This window comes from Botryllus schlosseri, chromosome 1 (assembly GCF_051294905.1).
Source record: "Botryllus schlosseri isolate E-star chromosome 1, Bs_hap1, whole genome shotgun sequence".
Lineage (NCBI taxonomy): Eukaryota > Metazoa > Chordata > Ascidiacea > Stolidobranchia > Styelidae > Botryllus > Botryllus schlosseri.
The window spans coordinates 34835093-34857419 of NC_137236.1; the positions used below are offsets into that span (position 1 = coordinate 34835093).

At 40.4% G+C, this 22327-nt stretch overlaps 1 protein-coding gene and 1 long non-coding RNA gene across 2 annotated transcripts; one reads left to right on the forward strand and one right to left on the reverse strand.

The window, feature by feature from the left end:
* Window positions 1–8143: 8143 nt before the first annotated feature.
* Window positions 8144–9668, reverse strand: LOC145448236 (uncharacterized). The gene is made up of 3 exons (XR_013917835.1): window positions 9531–9668; window positions 8962–9116; window positions 8144–8585 (listed from the first exon to the last, which is right to left on the reverse strand). It is a non-coding gene; the product is annotated as an uncharacterized LOC145448236 (long non-coding RNA).
* Window positions 9669–9959: 291 nt separating this feature from the next.
* Window positions 9960–22066, forward strand: LOC145448228 (sodium/glucose cotransporter 4-like). The gene is made up of 9 exons (XM_080326590.1): window positions 9960–10915; window positions 10979–11140; window positions 11201–11344; window positions 16529–16660; window positions 16724–16909; window positions 16972–17136; window positions 18978–19104; window positions 19172–19374; window positions 19457–22066. Exons 1-9 carry the CDS (start codon window positions 10802–10804, stop codon window positions 19598–19600), a joined length of 1377 nt encoding a protein of 458 aa, XP_080182716.1. The 5' UTR covers window positions 9960–10801; the 3' UTR covers window positions 19601–22066.
* Window positions 22067–22327: the final 261 nt, after the last annotated feature.

Below are 22327 nucleotides of genomic sequence, written 5' to 3' on the forward strand. Positions count from 1 at the left end.
GTACCGTGGTTATGCGCTTGACTTCTTCTTTAATCTGTGTTGGACTTGGCCTACTTGAACACGACATGCGACTTGACACCAGTGTTGGGATCAAGTCACTACCTTCGAGTCACGAGTCATTTCAAGTCATTTCACATTTTGACTCGAGTCAAGTCAAGTCAATCGATTTTCAAAGGTGACTCGAGTCAAGTCAAGTCACTCGATTTTTGGAGGTGACTCGAGTCAAGTCGAGTCAAGTCAAGTCAAGTCACGAGTCAAGTCACATTTCAAGTCAATTTGCCCTTTCGAAGTAGGGGAGATGTGGTACCGATGGATCAAAAATCGCAAAATGATCTCTGGCCCTCAAATCTTCAGCCGGGAAAAGCAGATCTTTTGCTGACTCAACACTTCGATACAAGCTCTACCTATCGCGGACATTTACATGAATACCCGCCTTTTCAAAAAACCCTATGTATGATGCATGATTACGTCATTGCAATTTGCTATCTGTTAGGGATGGTGTGAACCTCTGAAAGGTTCAGGTTCGTGTGAACGCGAACCTTTTTGAAAGGTTCTATGCGTCACGTGACGTCATATTGCTAAATCCAACCCTATCTTTCAATGAAGTGATAGCGTATGCCCTATATTAATGTACACGATACCTAGCGAAGATTCGGTCCACATAATGCCACAATGCTGAAGTACATATCGGCGTTTTAAACGTCGCTAAATGTATCAACCGCGATAATCAAACTATATGATAATTGCATAAAATCAGTACATTCCATCGCTTTGCCAACAATTTCGGCGAGGACTTACCAAGGAATATAAGCTTACGCCTTAACGGTCTTAGCCAGACCGGACAATGTGTTCGGAGTCTGAGTATTGCTACATTGATATTGAGCAGAATGTACAACGGGTTTCTATACTCGCTACCGATACCACAAACAACAACAAGTTATGCAGCAGTAGCAAGCACCTTAATCGCACGGATTTGGTTTTAATGATAGGGCTACGGTAAAGATATGAAGTCAAGACTGACCCCGTACGACCGTTCGATTTTTACATCATAAGATGATATCAATGTCATTGATTGGTTGAATAAGCATCATTCGCTGACTACGTATATCGCTCGTGATGTTGTGTGATTGCGGGTCAAGCTCACAGCAGAGAGTCACTAAATATTCACAAATGGAAAGCTGGATATACCGAGAAAATTTTGCAGCAAAGCAAGTAAAACTTTCAAGGTTATCGAGGTACATGGTACATGCTCGTTTAGTGTTGATTTTTAAGCTGCCAGCACCATGCATGGAGTGGCCCGCAGATGAAATGCAATAAATTTGAGCCAAAGATTATAATGGAGTGAAAATTACAATTTACCAAAAGGTTCTCAGTGCAGAACCTACCAAGGTTCTGTTGTGAACGCGAACTTCTAAATTTCCGAGGTTCACACACAGAACGCGAACGTGAACCTCACGTTCACACCATCCCTACTATCTGTCCGAAATACAGTGTGAGTGGTCACTGGTCATTGATTCCGAAACGATGACCGGAAATAGAGCTAAATATACACGCAAGAAGGCGCTGTATTGCTCACATATACGCAGAACTGTTAAACTACGTAATTACATAGCCTCATTTTATCGTTACTAGCCAAAATATAGAAACGAATAGATAAGATACAATACATTACCCATCTTCAAATAGATATGATACCATTCGAGCCTGCGTCAATGATTGAGGACTATATAAACTATATTTTACTTCACTTTCAATAAAACAAGAGGTTTGGTAAAGGTAAGAACAGAGAACAGAAATATACATTTTGCTGTTCTATTACTTTACTTCTAGAGTTACGACAACGTAAGCTGTAAGCTTAAGTGTGCGGTCAATTTATTTGTGAGAAAACAGTCGAGGCTCAATGAAACGCACGGTCATTAAATGATAGGTCGCTCTTACGGGCTACGCAAGCGTTTCGCGAACAATCTGAACATTTGTAAGATACAGTGATTTTTATCGACAACAATTACTTGATGACTTGAAATTGACTCGTGAATTTTGCTCCGAGTCACGAGTCAATCCACATTTCTGATGTGCCGAGTCAAGTCAAGTCAAGTCATTTTAGCAAAGTGACTCAAGTCAAGTCAAGTCATGCGAAAAAGGTGACTCGAGTCTGACTCGAGTCAAGTCATGACTCGAGTCATCCCAACACTGCTTGACACACGTGTACACTGTAATGTTACACGACATGCGACTTGACCCGACACAACACGACTTGAACCGGGTTTGTTTGCCACTATAAGTAGAGACCTTAAGAAAATAATCCGAGGACCAACCCGGGGTATGAAATGTAATTAATCTGGTCTTAAACGAACTACGAATTAAATTCATGTCAGACAATGGAGCGACCTCAAAACAGCCCCCAAAGCCTGGAAATCGGCATTGATAAGAACAATCGCTGGACGAAATTGGTCATTGTTATGCTCATTGAGAGAGACAGAGAGAGAGAGAGAGAGAGTGAGTCTTTATTTTCATTGTGTTCATTGTGTTGCGGCGGTTCCATTGTTGGGGCAATGCCGGTTTTCAGACTTTGAGGGCTGTTTCGGGGTGCATGGTTCCATTGTCCGGACGAGATTTTATTTTGTATTTTCGAAATCACTGCGACACTATCTTTCGATCATGGCCAATTATATTAAATTTCAGCGTTCAGGTCGCCAGATGTAGCACTGCCAATTATGCTACTTTTAGATTACTCAGCAAGAAGAGACACTGTTTGCCTATGCGTAGCCACCAGGAGTTGCGTATAAACTTCTATCTATTACAGAGATCTCAAACACACGGCCCGCGAGAGTATTTTGTGCGGCCCGTGACGGCATTTTGGAATTTCAAGTATTCAACAATATATTCACGTGCCATATATCTTTTTTAGATATAAGATCTTAAAGTTCAACCTACTATAAAGATCACTGAAATCTCGAAAAACTTCCCTATCACATCACTTTTAAAAGTAGTAGTAGTAGAAGTAGTAGCAGCAGTAGAAGATTTGCTATTACGCCACATTTCTAATTCATGATGATAAAACATGACCATTGATGATTCGTGACTGAAAATTTTGATTTGGTTTGGTGAGACCTTCTCGTAAAATTACTCGATTTAGGATTGACTAGGTGAGTTATTAAAAATGACTAGAGTGCAGTCGGTTCAAACGGTAAAATCAGAGCAGGATTTGCGACTGGGAACGGTGACTTGGTATTCCTACGGACGAAACAATCTATGAAACTGTCATGGGGGATAGTAATATATCACAACATCGTTGCTTACGTTGCGTAGGATATGTAGCTATCTAATCAGGTCAGTATGGCAAGCATGGCATTCTGTGACACCCATGACGTATAGTTGGTTACATGATGGGTATTGTTTGTTCTCTTCATCCATTTTATTATCGGTGTCGAGAAAGATATTAGTACGTTCTGCAGCTGTTACACCAATGAATTCTTTGCCGATTGGACATTTCTATTTCAGGGGTTCTTAACCAGGGTCGGTAGACCCCATCGGGGTACGAAGCACCACATCAGGATGCACGAGATGCATTGTGGAATTAGGCCTATATGCTGTGGAATATTTTTCTGGTCAATTTATTCAACTGGAAAATAGTATTGGCGCTATGCGCGATTTTATGTGAATGGGCTTTCTGATTTTCATATAGGTACCATCAGAAATTGTGTTGAAACTGGACCGGGGCAACGAGAAATCTCATTGGAATCACAAGGGGTGCAAGATGCATCCTCTCCTATGATGTCTATAACTCATTAATTAAAGATTAATTATGCCCGCCACAAAACCAATTTTATTTAAATTTTGATAATATGAATATTTTCCGTGTCAAGCCACTCAAGCGTGAATATTACAATAGTAAATTACATATCTAAGATGATTGTGGAATGCCTGTCTACAAGATCCCGTCAGAAAAAGGCCTACTTGGAAATAATACATTGAATATCCTAATTATTGGTGCTGCGGCCCGCGGCATCATCAAAACTAGGAAATTGGCCCGCGAACTCATTTGAGTTTGAGACCTCTGATCTATTAGATGGGCAGTAATAATTATATATCATCGGAGTCCGCACTCTGGTGGCCGGTATAGCCAATGCAGTCGTCAGCCCGAACTGATCTTTAGTGGTTATTTTCGCTAAAAAAGCGCTAAATAATCGCTAAATACTGTTTCAAAAATCGCTAGATTTATCGCTAGGCGCTAGATCCATATTTTCTGGCGCTAAACCGGATGAAAAATCGCTAGATCTAGCGCGAAAATCGCTAAATTGGCAACACTGTACTGATGCCGTAGAAGACAGAACGGTTTGGTGTTACATAGTGCAGGGCTCATCAACCTGGTGTATCGTACACCCCCGTGTGTACCGAAATTTTAAAAGGATCTACCACTCAGATGGGTGTACTGGTGTACCAGATCCGCATTAAATGAACTAGTGACTAGATATCAGAAAAATTAGGCAAGTTTATGCTTCAGAACATGTAGACCGAGTGTGCAATATCGTACAATGTTCATGTCAGTTGTATCATGCAGCTTGTTTGTTACATTCCTTTGGTGATGTCATAAGCAAACGTTTCCTTTCACCATTTCACCGTTGGTAATGAACTTATTGGTTCATTGTGGAGTAGAACAGGATGGAGTTGTCATGTGTGCAGCTATATCTGTCTATAATGATTCTCGAGGAGGCTGCCGCGAGATCTCAGACATTTTGAATTGGTACTTCCTGTGAGATGCTTATGCCTATAAATAGCGCAGTGTACATCATAGTTGCAGAGGCGTAGCCAGGGAGTCTCAATGGTCGAGTTTCAGAACCACTGTGTAAGATGGTGATCCAGTAACATCACGCCCTGATTATTATTTAGCATAACCAATATACGTTGCAGCTTTACTCATACTTATTTCAACAGGTCAGAAGTGGCCAACCTGTCGGACGTACGGTCGCAAGCAGCCATAAAACAATAATTATGCGGCCGTCAATATGCAATTTGAATTAACGAATTGGTTCCCAAATCTTTATGACCTTTTCATTAAACTTGAAAATATCATTCACGATGAGCGCGATTCAGGATGACTTGGATTTTCCGTTTTTAATATAATAGTGTATTCCGAGCCCCACCGTACAAATGCGAACCGCAGAGGAAACTGATGCGCCCCATAAATAGGGTTACCATGTTTCGGGAATCTGAAAGAGCACACTCTGTCAAAATTTTCAGACTTACAATACCGGACAAAAATCCTGAAAAATTGATAAATTTACTCCGAGTTTATAATTGCTCAACTAAAAAAGGGTCAACTTTCCAGCCCTCTTTTAATCAGGTTTTCCGTTGGTTGACTACGGAAAAGGCCACCTTTTAGAACTCGACTCCAAAAAGACCCGCTGGACCGTTACTTGAGTGCTGATTTCCTATATCTCAGTCCAATTTTCACTTACATTTAACCAAAATTTTTTTTAAAAAAAGGACAAATCCTCAAAAAAGAGGACATTTGGGCGTCCGCCGAGGATACTTTCAAAAAAGTAAAAAAGAGGACAAATCCTCTTAAAAGAGGACGTATGGTAACCCTAATCATAAAGAAATACCAAGTCGGAATCGTCTGCGTCTCACGAATCGATATTTATCTGGTACGTTTGTGCAATTCCAATATATTTTTTGTCTATGCCTGCGATCCTGATCGGCGGTCAAAAAATAATATCATGCAAGAAAGTGATTAATAAAAACCAGAAGATGCATGCATACATCATTAATCATTTGTATCCAACATTTTCGAAGACGCTCGCTCCATCAGCGGTACCAGTTAATCTGATCACATGGGCTGAGAATGGATACAAATATTTGGAATATATGAAATAACCAATATTATCGACGAAAATAATTTTCCAGGTGTAAAAATCTTTTGCAAACTGCGAGACTATACAAAAATAATCCAGATAACTTTTTCTAGCATATATTCTCGCGATTATGGTGCATATATAGTAATCCTACGGGGGTGTTCTGCCTCTACAATTAGAAACTTTTATTCGCAAGGTAGGCTATATCTCAAAAAATCAGTCATGGCACAAAACACCACAAGCAAGGGCTCTCCGTTGTGCGAAGTTCCCAGTAGTCAAATCAACACGGGTATATGACGTCCTGATAGGCCAGGACGACTCTCCGCTGGAATGCGGCCCTATATGCTATATGTCCTCAAAATAGGGCGGTGAGTAGCAAAAAGGTTGAACACCCTTGGATTACGCTTACTGTACGGAATCAGTGTGTTATGTGGTCAGGAGTGTACGAGTTTTGACTAAACGTTGAAAGGATGTAACATGACGAAAAGGGTTGAAGAGCACTGGCATAGTACACCTAGAGTTCTAGAAATCTGAGTCAGCTTAGGGCATAGCGGTTAAGAAAGATTTTCGCCGCTTGTGGGCACTGCGGAGTCTTCACAGCAGTGTGCAATGTGCATTGCGTGACTCGCAGTTTGCAATAGACACTTACGTGACCTTTGACACGAACCAATCAGGTTGCAGCAGAACGTAAACAAAGAACAAGGCCGGGCAAGCTTACGAGGAGCTCTTATGGGAAATGGTTGGAAAATGAAGGTTTTAAGCAAATTTGCGTTGAATTGGCGATGACTGGCCTTAATAAATAGTAATAGCGTAGAGCTAGTATGTAGTTGCAGCTTTTAGTCTAGGATGAACATGAATGGTGGTGAGTACGCATCAGCGTGCTGTGTCCAAATGCATGGTTTTTTGACAACTTTTCGGATTAAGCGATGATTGTTGTATACTATACTATAGGATTGTTGTAATGCATATTTTGACGATTTCATAGGCTGCCGGTCTCGAGCGAAATTTTCAAGCATATCTCATGTTCAGAAATATATGCTATAAAATACAGCTGCTGCCACACATCACAATTTTGGTGTATTAATTATGAAACTTGAAAGCTATGGAGATTCTATCGAATTTCTGGATTTGAGTGGAACAGCATCTTCTTCTAACACCGCGGAGAAAGCTACGAAATATTTCATGGAGCGCTACGTACACGACTTAGGGACAAAGATTGAGGAGACAATCCATGGAAGCAATATTCTAGTGAACAGCCAATGTTATCGCAACTTGCGGAAAAGTGAGATATCATACTCAATGGAAATACACGTTCTCAGAAAATCCATTATTGATTCGTCTTGCACATGTAAGACAGGGTAAGTAAAGCAAAATACATTTTTTCAGAGATTCCTGCAATAGATGTCGTAACCATGATTTATTTTCACATTAGGTTCTGATATATGCTCTCATGCATATATGCATTGATTAAGACAATCCAGGACCTGAAGCTACAAGGACTACATTGTGATTTGCATCAGCCTCAGTGAGCTCGATCGTGATTGACAATCAATTTCTCGACCGTACTCGCAACCGATCAACTCCTGCCTCAAGGTAGATTTTGGTGTATCTGGTGTCTTCAGTTTTATAACATTCCACCAAACACAAATAATCCTAGTACATTTTCACCTGAAGAATTGTTCATTCAACAAATTGGGCCTCTAAATGAGCTTCAATGCACACCACTGGAGTATAGTATGAATAGACATGCACTGTTGGTACACATTGACCATGGCACCGCGCAATTACGATCTGTAGCATGCTATTAGGCATTACGATATTCACAATGGAACTGAATTTGCACAATTGCCGAATATGTTGCGTCGGTCATTTTTAATTTTCAATCTTGAAGTAGAGTAAGCAATTAGTCCATATTTGGTTAGTTGATACACAATGCTGCATAGTATGACACCAGACAAAATTTTATACTCCTTGATTCTTCCGATCAGCTGTTCAATATGAATACGTTGTCTCGCCATCTTTCTTGTTGTGGAACAGTCTGGCTCAGGCATTTGACGGTGTGCCAAATCATGTGCAGGACTATTCAAATCTAGATTCAATTTCTTGATTTCAGACTCAATGGTGAATCCTTTTTCTGCCATGATAGCATTTCCTGGTTCACCATAGCTGAACTCCATCAATGTCTCACATTTCCTGTCGAATCCACATATTTCACTAATATTTCGATCTGAAATGGTCCCTGTGAACAGTTCCTGCACAAAAGTAAGTGCACCACAATCTATCAATCCTTTCAAAGTTGTATGTGATTTATTGACAGTCAATAATCATTCTAGTTTTGAGAAATCATGAATGAATGCAAATGGTGCCTTTTTAAGAACCACATATCTACATGGCCAAATCGAAATCTAATGAAGCAGTTATATACGGTTGACATAATGGTTTAATACTATGCTTACAGCAATGCTATAAATTTGACGTCAGTAGGATAAGTCGGGCAATCCAGAAAGAATTTAATGTAGTCTAGCATAAAATTTCAGCTTCTCCGCATCTTTTGACATTATGATGCTCCTCTGAGAACTAAACTTCACTAGCAATAATTGTCCGTCAATTTGTAATTTTCCTGGACGGGTTTCCTGTTTTGTGCTTCTACTTCTTCCAGAAATTTGATTTTCTTGCGTTTTATCCATCAAATTCCTCTTTCTGCAGCTTCATATAAGATATCCATCAAGCCTGCACAAAATATATAATATGTTTATTTTACAGAGCAACACTGCTGTGCAGGCACCTATCAAGGCGTACTCGTCCGACTCATGCAACGTATCAGCGCTACCAATTTCAACTATTCATCTCATTATTGAATATATTGCTCTCAACAATTTCAATCCATTACACACCATCAAGCAACAAAACTGGAGTGGAATAAAACGAGACACACTACAAGTCGATTGTGGCATCAAGTGTGACTGCATTTCAGATTGGACTCATTTTGAAACACAGAATTGTTTCATCTAAATTATGTCACGATTCCATATTTTTGGTGCAATAATAGATATGTCATTTTATTAATAAAATGAGAATTCAGATGACTACAAGGAAGTCCACATGCCTTTATCCAGATTTTACATTCTTCCATGCATGTTATTGGCTCTGGGAAAGGATACAAGCACACACCAGGAACGGTCTGGGTAGCCATCTCCAAGTTACACAGGCTATTAGCGCAGTGGTTATCCGGCATTTGTCCTGCTTGATTCAATACATGAGCTAGAACAAAAAATGACGATTTCAGCTGGGAACGGATCATGTTGCCTAACATATATCATATTAATATGATCATTGAATATGCAGACAGGTGTCCAGTGTAACAGTAATTTGCCAGATAATGATGCAGACTGTAGACTGTACTATACGATTTCATAAATAGAACGCTTATAACGCCAAGCCCACATAATGAATACCCCACATATCCTGACTCAAGATTAATCTAATACATGCTTTCGGTACGACAATCCCATTGTGTACGACTAAGGACTAAGGATAATACAGCAATAGTTGCTTCATCCGAAAAGTTGTCAGAAATCCATTCATTTCGACATACCATGTTGATGAGTGCTTGCCACCATTCATGTTTATTGTAGGTTAGAACACTGCAAATACATACTAGCTCTACGTTATTACCATTCACCAAAGCCAGCTATTCCCAATTCAATGTAATTTTGCGAAAAACCTTCATTTTTCAACCCTTTTCCATAAGCGCTCATAGTGAGATTGCCCGGCCTTGTTCTTTGTTTACATCCTGCTGCAACCTGATTGGTTCGTGTCAAAGGTCACGTAAGTGTCTATTGATATCACTCTGTTGCGTTTCGACCGAACAATACCATGGAACTTTCTAAGGTGCAATCTCGCATATATGAGCTGGTATCTGAATGAGAACAGTACAAGTCACAGGGACAGGGACTTTCAATAATAATTTACTATCATGAAAAAGTACATTATATGGTTTTCTTCTTTTAACACACAGGTCATTTTGTGCACCGGTTATCTATTGAATGTCTAGTTAGTTGTGTCTTGTGCTAGATTTTAGTTTTTGTGACTTATCGGAAATTTAGTGTTCCACGAAGGCTTGCATATTAGCGCGAGTATTCCGCGGGTTACTAAAGGTTAATGACGTCCCATTGAACGGAATGATCGTTGCATTAACGGTAAACAATTCCTGTTATGTCATGAATGACAATAGCTCTTTATTTTGGATACATCGGTGAGTGGAGCTGGGCGATTAGCTGAAGGCTTTATATTTTGGTCGAATTGCAATGTTTAGAACATATCTGAAACGATAGGGTCGTGTATCTTCGTCGCAGATAATTATAAAGCAGTGAAACAGTAAAACAATAGCGTAGCAAGAAACCTGTTGCAGACCAAGTGAGATTGAGAATACGAACCCCAGCCTAACGATTACCAGAGGTCAAATCAAAGATGGCGCATAGCCTAGTGCAGTGCTCTTCAGCCTGTAAGATGTTACGCACTTGTGCGGATGTAAAACTTACAGTGCTATACGCTACAGTACTGCGCACTACACTGTACACAGTGATGTGACACGCGAGATATCAAGGGAAGCAGCCAGGACTGAAGTATCGTCACTTCCGGAATCATCGACTTACCAGCGATGCATCAAAATAGGCGTCGCGAACACGTGGAGTTTTTGCTTCATTCAAACAACTGCCGGCGAACAGCGCCACCCTCTTGTTCATTGATGAAAACAATACTATCAACTTTTACGGCCTGTCATGAAATTCCAGTGTGCACGCTTGGCGTGGTCATCATGAGATATTTGCGATGAGTTACAGAAACAACTCTAGCCAGGTCAGATACCTACCGCTTTGTTTTTTACTTTTCCAGTACGAATATTGTTGCTGTACGCTACAGTTATTGTATGTAGGTTTACAGTCACGATGGCAAATACTTCTGAATCGGCAATAGTACTAGACCAGGTGGGATTGGAGGAACGCGATATCGGGATCGGTATGGTCATTCTCGTTAACCTTATGGCAGCAGTTGGGGTGTGGGTAAGGTTTTTCGAGACATATTGGTTAACACAAGAGTCGGGAAAGAGGTTTGCGTGTATTCAGGTCATGTTGACCATCATTCGGAATATGTTCGAGTTCATCATAGATGGAGGGATTATGCATTTATTGCCAGTGGAGGCTCTGTTCTCAAGCTACATCGGAATCTGTCTTATCGTCGGGATGAGTCATGCTGCCCTGCTCGCATTTTGTGGTTTTAATTGGATCGTAAGCCTGGAATAGTATCAAGTACCTTCAAGAAAGTCACTTCCGTTGCTTGGTTTACAGGCCGTGGTCATTCTGGTATTACTGGAATTGATATTTATTCCGATCTTCACAACGATATACGAATATACGCTCGAGAGATTCGGTGGTCACAGAATATGTTTATCAGTGCTGTCGCTCTTGGTGTATATTTTCGCGAACGCTTCGGTGAGTTATACACGTATATTCAACAATACGTTTGTGAAAGTCATTTTTGTTCTTACACGAGTACATTCACAAAAATGATCGCGATATCATCGCGGAGCTGCTAACTGCTGAATAGCTTCGGGTGCCAGATGTTTCGCAAAACAGTGCCAAACTGACTGAATTGCGCAAAATTATCTTCTACATTCGAAATATCCGTACATATAGTCGAATGAGAGTGGATAAAAATTTAATAAAATAGATGTGGAGGAACTAATATGATTGACAGAGCTCCTTTATTAGGGTTACCATATTTTGGAAATCTGAAAGAAAGACACTTTTTCAAAACTTTTCAGACTCAAAATTCTGGAGTAAAATCCGGGAAAATGGTAAATTTTACCAAAGTTTGTGGTTGGTTGACTAAAGAAAAGGGTCATTTTTCCGACTCGGCTCAGAAATTGACACTTTTGTTGAATTCTGCGTTGCTTAACTGAAAAAAGGTCAACTTTCCAGTTCAACTCCCGAAATACCCGCCGGAGCGTTACTTGAGTACTGATTTGCTGTATTTCCGTCGAATTTTACTCTATATTTAACCAAAATTCTCAAAAAATAGGACATTTGGCCGTCCTACGAGGACACTTTTACAAAAGTCAAACAAGAGGACAAATCCTCTTAAAAGAGAGCGTATGGTAACTATATCCTTCGTGAACTTAAAAATTATATTCTCCGACTAGAACCAAATGACGATAGTAAGCGGATAAAATAATCTTGCCTTTCTAAACTGATATCTGAATGGGGAAGAGCGCAAATCACGCCGATTTTCAATAAATATTAAATATCATGCTTTTGTAAATGTGAAAAATTACATTTTAAGGCTTCCGTTATTTTTACTATCCTTTGAGGCCCGGGTCATTTTGTACACCAGTAAACTATTAGATGTCTCGTTAGTTGTGTAGATTGGCGTGGGTGTTCCGCGGGTTCTTAGAGATTAAGTAGGCTACCGCCGATTGAAAGCAATTGTTCATTGCTGTAATGGAAATAATTTTTGTTTCTTCATCAATGCCAATACAGCACTTTATTTTGGATACATAGATGAGTTGAGTTGGGCTATTAGCTGAAATCCTTATATCTTGGTCGATATTGCAATATCTAGAACAGTGATTCTCAACAGGGGTCCGCAAAGCATTTTCAGCGGTTCCGCGAAACCACTAAATTAAAAAATAGTTGATAACCTCGTTTTTTTTAAGTAGGAAAATCACGAGGCATAGTTTCGCTTCATTACTAGTAGAGCTCACATATAGACATACTGGCCGTCTAAGATGAAATATCCTACTGTGCAGACTAATTTTAGTTAATAAATTGCCAATAGCCTACTGATACAAATATTTTGCTGTATAGAGCTGGTTTGTTGGGGATTGTGTGAAAATAAAAGGTTGGATCAGTCAATCACGGTGACTTCGAAATGTTTATAAAAATCCATTTTCTCCTTTGATATACATAACCATTTTTCCATAAAACCTTCAAGATAAGCTGCTGGATAGAAATGACCCGGCTTGACGTTACGTGTTCGATAAAAAAATTAGTTTGTCAATTTTGGTGCCATATTTGTTGCGATCATATCCGAATGTGCAGTCGGAAGCGTTACGCGTTATTATTACATTCGCCACCACCTCTCTTTGTGGAAACGGATTTTCAACACCCGTTTATATCAAATCGAAGGCGCGTATTTTCAAGACACTGCAGGCATTTCATAACATTTAGCTCCAGCATTCGCTTTGAATTAATAAAAGTCTTCTCAATTAAAATAAATAAATAAATATATATATAAAAGGCATAAATAAAAGGCTATGATGTTATCCTCCAGAATGGTCAGTGGTCACTTCGATGCTGTTTATTACTATCCTACAGTTGTTATTTGCACAGGACAGAAAACGGTTGCACGATAAAAGAGCTAAATGTGAAGTGAAACTTTGAGTCAGTTGCAGAATTCGCATTAAAATAATAAAAGTCAACCCAATTTCTACATAAATAGTATGATGTTATTTTCAAAAAATGTCATTTTGTCAAAAACCTACAAGTATCATTTGCACAAGACAGATGACGATTGCATGATAATTGAGCTGAATTTGAAATTAAACTTCGGGGGTCCGCGGGGGTCCGTGACGGTCCAAAAGAGGTCCGCGAAGACAAAAAGGTTGAGAACCACTGGTTCAGAACATGTCTGAAATATTACAGCGTATATATTCGTCACATAAAATTATAGAGCAGTGAAGCAATAAAACAATAGCGCAACAAGAAGCCTGTTGCAGAGCAAATGAGAATACCAACCCTAGCCTGGAGATAGAGGTCAAATCAGATATGGCCATTTAGCCTAGTGAATTGACGACACTATGTTCAAAAATCCACTCCGGTATCCAATTATAGATCAGTAACCTACGGAGGTTAGTGATCTATTCTATAATACAATGGATAGGCAATGCCTTACTAGTACTAGTGTACCTTCATGTTGACACTCGGGCATTCAAAGCTGTCCGAATTTTGGGCCGCGGAATTACTGTAACTCAAGGATGCTTTAATGCAAAGTCGCATTCCCATAAAATAGTTTGTTTGACCGGTGACTAACCACCATCGTCAACAAAGGCAGATAATTGGTTACATGATGTCCATGTCATAATACAGATTCGTTGCAATAAGGAAGCAGATTATGAATGGTTTCCGTTGTGTAATTATAGAGAGCAGGTGTGTTAGTTGGTATTCGGGCATTTGTATCTTTTTGTGTTAACATGACAAGGCGGGCCGGACGAACTTAATTTGTCAATAGCCTGTAATGACTGAATGAATTTATACAATAGAGCTAATAGAGCCGTTGCAATACCTAAAGCCTCCGCGATTCACTCGGCAAAATAGTAGCCTACTCTCCGTTATCGCCAACTTGTAGTCGCAGCGAACGCAGAATATCATTTTTAAATGTGGCCTGTCCAAAATCAGGGTTTCTGAACCTGGGTTTCTGAACCTGGATTCCATCGCCCCCAAGGGATGATTTGAATTTTGGAGGGGTCGAAAACGCTCGTGGACGATATCGGGGGAGCACTGGGCTCAGAGGACGGTAAGGGGCGCTGAAGAAAAATTACGTCGCAGTAAATGATGTCGTAGGGACATATGATTATATAGTAAAACATAATTATATATATCCCTGAGATCTCATTGCAAATTAACATTGACAAAATATGTCAAATTTATCAATTTTTCGTCACGCGTGGCGCGAAATATAAACCCCCAATGTTTGCAACATGTTTTAAGGTGGCATCTAAAAAGGGATGGTGTGAACGTGAGGTTCCCGTTCGCGTTCTGTGTGAGGACCTCAGAAATTTAGAGGTTCACAATCACAAACGGAATTTGGTATAGATTCTGCACTGGGAACCTTCTTCACATATTGCAATTTTCACGTCACTAGAACATCTTTGGTTAAAAAGTCCCTGCATTTCAAGTTCGGACCACTCTGTGCGTGGCGCTGGCAGCATAAAAAGATTAGACTAAACTAGCATGCATCTTGTCAATATTAAAGAACTCTACTTGCTTAATTACAAAAGTTTGTTCGAAATATTCAGCTTTCCGTTGGTGATAATTAACTGACTCTATGCTGTGAGCTTGACCCGCAATCACACAACATTACCAACGAAATATACTACATGTAGATAGCCAACGAATGATACTTATTCAGCCAATCAATGAAAATCACATAAAGAATGCACCGTTGTCTACTGACAAAAATCGAGCAGGCATACAGGATCCATCTTCATTTGATATGTTTCTCGTATTGTATCATAAAACCCAAATCCATGCGATTAGGGTGTTGGCTACTGTATAACTTGTTTATGGGGTAATATCGGTAGAAAGTATAGAAACCCGTTTTACACTCCGCTCATTATCAATGTATCAAGTCCTCGTCGAAAGTGTTGGCAAAGTGACGAAAGACAATGATTTTATGGGATTATTACTAAGGCCGGGCACAATGATTCGAGAACTCGAATCTGAATCGAGTATTCATTTTAATGATTCGAGTCGAGTAAGAAAAGGCGATTTTTCCGAGTACTGAAATTACACGCCTTTCGCCACTGAAAGTTAATTTACCGAGGAGAATTAAATTTACGATACTATTTCCCACTGTGGTAGCCTTGAAACCTTGATTGTCCGTATCGCAGCATACAAAACACAGTAAAAAGCGTTACTTGAAATAACACATTTACGAAGTCACGAGCATCCCACAACATTGTCACGAAGTGCAATGAAATCGGTATGGTCGAAAAAATTACCAAAGTATCATTAATGTGATGGATAACGGGCATTATTTATTTGTGGTCGCGTAAAAGGTACATATTTGAACTTTGACATAACAAATTCTGTTATGATGTCATAATAAGTGGTACTCGAATACTCGACTCGAAGCATAATACGTGATTCAGAATCGAATCACTCAGGTATACTCAATTTCGCCCAGCCCTAATTATTAGCCTTTGATTCCTCCACTTGATACATTTGGTGACGTTTACAAAGTCAGCATGTACTTCAGCATTGTGGTATATAATGAGGCCTGAGTCGTCGCTAGACCGTGTACATTAATATATCACTTAACTGAAATGTACAGTTGGAATCAGCAATATGACGTCACATGACGTCATAGGTTCACGTTCGCGTTCACTCAGAACCTTTGCAAAAGGTTCGCGTTCACGCGAATCTGAGCCTTTCAGGGGTTCGCACCATTCCTAGATCTGGTCATGTTGCTCATCTGGTGTCTTGAGGACTTATCGTGAAAGTATTTCTCATCAAAAAATCAATCAAGTAATTTTTCATTCACTCAGAATAGCTTCGCGGGCCGGATGTTTACCACACATGCTGTAGAGCGATGTCGCACGACGAATATCACGGGAAAGAGCACTTCCGCAAATCATTGACTTACTAGCGATGCATCAAAATAAGCGTTGCGAACGGGGGAGGTGTTTTGTTTCGTTCAGAAAACTGCCAGCGACGCGTCACTTTCCTTGTCACAAATAAATACGATAATATTAACTTGTATGGCCGGCCATGAAATTCTCATAGCTCGCTCTTCATGGTCTACCATGAGATATTTTCGACGAGTCACTGAAACAACTCTGACCAGTGACTATAGCCGTGAAAACATCCCTACTGCATTCTTTTTTACTTTTTCAGAGCGAATATTGGTGCTATGCAATCACAATGGCAAATAGTTCTGAATCTGCAAAAGTACTAGACCAGGTGGAATTGAAGGGAAGCGCCATGGTCGTTCTTTTTCTCTTTTTAAAGATAGCAGTTGAGCTGTGGGTAAAGTTTTACAAGACATGTTGGTTAACATAAGAGTCGGGTAAGAGATGTACGTATATTTAGGCCGTGTTCACCTTGATTCGGAATAACCGAGGAATTGTGAATGGGTTCGTAATGGCTGGACGAAATATACATCGGTTTGCAGTGGGAGCGTGTCTGTTGTCAGGCAATATCGGAAACGGCCTTTTCGTTGGGGTGGCCGGGATGGGTGCCACTGCCGGGATTGCAGTCGGTGCTTTTGATTGGAACGTAAGCCTGAAATAGTATCAAGTACCTTCAAGAAACCCACTTTTCCGCTATTTCGTTTTCAGGCCATGATAATTCTGGTATTACTGGGGTGGATATTTGCTCCGATCTACACATCGACAAGCGTCACAACGATACCCGAATATACGCGCGGGAGATCCGGTGGTCAGAGAATACGGATATATTTATCAGTGCTGCCGCTCTTCGTGTATATTTTCACGAGCGTTTCGGTGAGTTATACTCGTATATTCAACAATGCGTTTGTGAAATTCACTTTCCGTCTTATACCAGTCGTTGATAATGACGCCCTAAGTAGACTACAGCAAATTTTGAAATATAGTATCATGTTCAAGCAATCTTTTCAATAAAAATAATTACCATGTCCATATTGCGTGAGAAAGAAGCCTCAGTCACTCAGTGTTAAGGACAAAAAAAAATGGAGAACAAATGTACTGGCAATAAATGATGAATAGCTGTCTCAAAATTGAACTTTTCGAGCTTTCGCCGAAGCAAAGATAGCGATGATATCTTCCAAATCAAGTTTTTGTTAACGTAGTCTCTTTTAATAGAAAGAATCGATAGAGCTGATAGTCGATCATCATTCATCGCTGAACGACTTTATCATTTTGAGCTTTGAGAAACTCCTCTCACAGCTCGCAATTGAAACACCAATGGCCCAATGGCGAGATAGAGTTTCAGGCACAAGCATAAATATGGTGTCGAATCAAGTAGGTGTGATTTAGTTGATCATTGTACAACATCAAACGCTGTTGCATTACGATCAAACGCGGTTTCACTGCTTCGCACATGTCTGGATCGTAACGTATTAGATCAGTGGGTCCCAAACTTTTTCGGCTTGTGTCACACTATATAAAAATTATAAAACGCTCGTGGTCGTGACACACTTATAAGAAAGCTGCTTAAAAAGTCACGTGGTATCGTAATGGCTATACTCGTTTATACGAACATAAATTCGACTGAAACGAGGTCTGTTTTGTTTGTTTGTTTTATTGAGCAATCTTGGCGCTTGTCGCCTAATCATCAGGTTAATTGCGCCATAATAATGAATGTTGTAATGTTCATTGGTTTAATTATTGACAAATATACCCACATTTCGTCTTTTTCCAAGCTGTGTCACTCGGTTACAGGTGTTAATTTCAGTCAAAACGAGAAAAAACATTGCGGCCCACCTGAGAATCTGTTTGGGAATGACTGTATTAGATCGTGAATATACATCTCTCCGTGCTGTGTCCCCTGTGTACACTGCGCAGCCTCATGTCGCCGCCCCGTTGCAGCCAGCCGCATCCATCGCGTATAGCCAGAACCGCCAAGTGGCTGCTACGCCACTCATACCACTGCATTCGCGAAAATGATCGCGATGTCTGTAATCTGTGTCAATAAATTCAGCGTCGACGCCAGCATTGAGAGAAGATCTAAGCCTAGTACTGGGGTGTGGACACAAGCAAATCACTCGGCTAACAGCGATTGGGTAACGTCATTTTCACCATTTGACGAAACGAAATTTACGGCACTATTTGTTTTGGCTTGCCGAACGCGAAATTTGACAAAACGGGTATCAATCGAAAGCTGCTCCCGTACTGACTACGAAAATATGAATTCTATTCTGATCTTGGTCCTGGAATCTCCCATAAACAGCCTCAAATTTTGCATCGTGACGGAGTTTGGCATTCTGTCCGAAATAACGATGCCGCAGGTCAGGAGACATTGTGAATGCTCAATGCTCATTGCTCAATCACGTGCGCAACAATGGCCGATACGTTTATGATTAGCTCTCCTGCTCACTTACTCCTGACCGGTATCTTTATTCCAGACAGTATGTGCTGGGGTATATTGTACGTGACTAACGCGTCACAAATGTGCTACAGACAAAAAATGACTACTAGTCAGTAGCCAGTTACGATGTGCTGAGAAGAGTCGGAAAAAGTTGGAAAACCCTACCAAAGTTGGAAAACCCTACCAACGCAGATTTTAGCACCAAAATACGGGCAACATACCGAGAATTCCTGAAATATGGCGTAAATTAACCTAACGCTGTCGCTCTGCGTTACAGGCAAACCTAATTGCCGGGACTTTGTTTCTAAACCAAGTCCTGGACTGGAACATATATTTCACTATGATTTTGCTTCTTTCTATTACCTGGATCATGTTCACAGGAGGATTTGCTATGATGATATTGGGTTAGTAACAGTGATATATTTGAAATCGGAACAATGCTCGTCTTCATTTCGAGGAAACTATTTGCAGCGTTCTTTGATGTTGTGGGATATGAAGAGTTACAGAAATTCATGAACGCCGCATCGGCGATCTTCGTCCAAAACCAGTCATGTGGGGTACCGCGAGCTCATTCCTTCAACGTGTTCCGCGATGCTGTGGCTCGAGACTTCTTGTGGTCTGGGCTGACGTTTGGTCTGACGATTCTTGCTACGTGGTACTGGTACTTGGATCAGGTATGTGTTATTGAAATGTAGGCTTTGATCATGGTCTGACAGATTGCTTGTTCGGGTATGTATATACGATATTCATTGACAGGTGCTCGTACAAAGTGAGTTAGCGGCGGATAGCTTGACTGGCGTGAACGAAGGCAGTGTGTTCGCTGGCTTGCTGAAAATCCTGCCGATGTATATGATGGTGATGGTAGGGATGATTGGCCGTGTGGTATTCGTTGGTTGTTGAAGCTGATATGTTTATTATGAGTTCATGTATCTAGTCAAATTTCGCGATGTATCTATTATAATGTGCTTATTTTTGGTCGAATACTGTGTCAAGACACCACTATTGCCGCATATATATTCATCAAGCGTTGACAAGATGATATACCTGCCAATATTTTATGACATCGATGGGTTGATATGTTTATCGTTAGCTTCATGTAGCTCAGGGGTGGGCAACATACGGCCCGCGGGCCGGATCCGGCCCGCGAAAGGATTTTGTCCGGCCCGCGGACAGTTTTCCGTCTTACATGATAATGTGGCCCGCAGCTCCCCACTACTTGCTTACTACGTCAAATGTTAGTGACTGTATGTTATTATATACGTGTATGCGAATTGCGCAGCGTGCGAGAGTGGAACTTACGCGTAAGTTCGTCGAAGCGAGAAGACTTGCATTATTGGCATTTACGATGTACTCAACCCTACTGTCGTTTGTGGTAATCATGGTAATCATGGTGTTTGTCGACTACAATGATCATTCACACCAGGCTGATATGTCTTGTTTTTGAATACGTAACCGCCGACTTGTTGCACGGTACACTTCTAGGCTTTCCGTAAGACACCGCTTATGCCAGGGGTCGCCAACTCAAGACCGGTAGCGGGCCACTTTTCAAATTTCATGGAGGACGCGGGCCGCATGAATTCAATATCGAGAATAATTAGGCCACACAGTTGAACAACGACGCTATCTCGTCACCTACTCAACCTTAATAAAATTGATATCTTGGTAAATTTGGGGTACCGGGCTTATCGAACGCCTTGAAATCTTAATTCGGGATTGCACCATGTGTTCATTGATCAGCTGTGAGTAGATACGAGTGTGAGTAGCTATTCTCAAATCCACATTGCCTTCGTAATTATCGGCGAGAAATGGCTTTGAAGTGACATTGCTGTCGCCAAAATACATTCATTAAATACGATTTATTCCTTATATACGTGGATAAATGAGCGAATAATGTATCGATGCAGCAATCCGGCCCGCCAAGTACTTAATTTTCCCATATCCGGCCCGCCGACTGGAGAAGTTGCCCGCCCCTGATGTAGCTAGTCAATTCCCGCGGTGTATGAGAAAGGAGGACACTTTTTCAAAATTTTCAAACTTGGAATACCGTAGCAAATTCTGAAAAAATGGTCAATTTTTCCAACTTTGAGGTCGGTTAACTAAAAAAAGGTCAAATTTCCAACTCAACTACCGAAAATTACACTTTTTCGATCACATTGTACGTTGGTGGATTAAAAAAAGTGGACTTTCCAGCTCAACTCCAAAAGTAAAGTTTTTCTCATGCAGTTTACGTTGGTTGAATAAAATAAAAAGTAGTCACTTTCGTTAGAACCACGAATTTCCTGTTTAGCGTCATTTATGCCCATTTTATCTCGAATCTGTCCCCTATCTTAGCTCTAAAAGCTGTAAAGGAGGACGAATTACCGAAAAAGAAGACATTTAGGAGTCCTCGAAGGACATTTTCAAAATTCTGAAAAAGGAGGACGTATGGTAACCCTAGTATTAATGTATAATGCAGTTATTTATTTGGTTGAATACTGTGTCAAGGCGGTACTATTGCCGCATGTATATATTCATAGATGTTCATCAAGAGTTGACAGGATGATATACCTGCCCTTCTTTGATGACATCGATGGGTACGTTATAAACATTACCTTTTTCTCAGCCACCTTTCAATCCATAACGTTTTGACGTTTGCGCTCATTGATACGGCTCTGATGTTAAGTATCAACTCCGCCGGCTTGTAAATCTGAAAAGAAACCCCTCTATACGAGAGCTGCGAAGACGATTGAAGGAATTTTGAATTACCATCGTTTTTTTATCATATAACCTGCGATGATAATCTCGTCGCCGTCATATAAAATGTAAATTCATGTAACAAAAGTGGCATAGGTAGATTCATTTTGCATGCGCGTAGTTATGCATGTACTGAGTTTATGTAGCATTTTTATGGATATCTTTTACATCCATGTTATCTCTGTAACTCAAAGCTATTGATAGCTGTATGGCGGATCGGTACGCGAAATTTCTCTCTTTGGTGCTTTTATTTCAAAGTGAAGTGTAACTCAAAAATACAATAACATAATAAAGAAAAATATAACAATGGTTGTAAGATATGTATGTATCTTCTCAGGGGCCGTGCACTCTGAAAATGATGTGGTCTCAAATTGAAGGGCAAAACGAATAAAAAATTTTGGCCGCAGCCATTTTCTTCAAAACGCCACCGTAATGGAGCTGCAATTTATTGAAATTTCCGCAGGACCTTCACGCTCCAGCTGCCGCGGCTGCGCGTCATTCCTTAACCCGTTACATGGCACGATGTCTTCACCGTCGCACTTGCTCAACGCGATTAGGCAGTCACGCAGAGAACGAACTTTAGATAGTTGTCAGCCGATGTTATGAAGGAAATATGTCAACAACTATCTAAAGTTCGTTAAAAATTCGCTTTGCTCTTCAATTTGAGACCACATCATTTTTAGAGTGCAGTAGGTATAGCCTAAAACTGCGGTAGGGCATAGTAGGTAAAGCCTACATCTATATTGCGCTTCTGTAGGAATATTTTGGTATTGCTATATTATTCGCGTGCATATGTTCAGTATGACGTTTTTCATCACAGTCCTCGGATCTTTGATTTGATTTTTTATTGCTTCCTTGAGAGCGTTGATTTCTTCGGTCGCTGCGCATTGATTA

Coding starts and splice junctions, on each gene's coding strand:
- LOC145448228 (XM_080326590.1), top strand. CDS start 10,802: ATGGCAAATACTTCTGAATCGGCAATAGTACTAGACCAGGTGGGATTG. Junction 10,916..10,978: donor TGGCAGCAGTTGGGGTGTGG/GTAAGGTTTTTC, acceptor GCGTGTATTCAG/GTCATGTTGACCATCATTCG. Junction 11,345..16,528: donor ATATTTTCGCGAACGCTTCG/GTGAGTTATACA, acceptor TTACTTTTTCAG/AGCGAATATTGGTGCTATGC.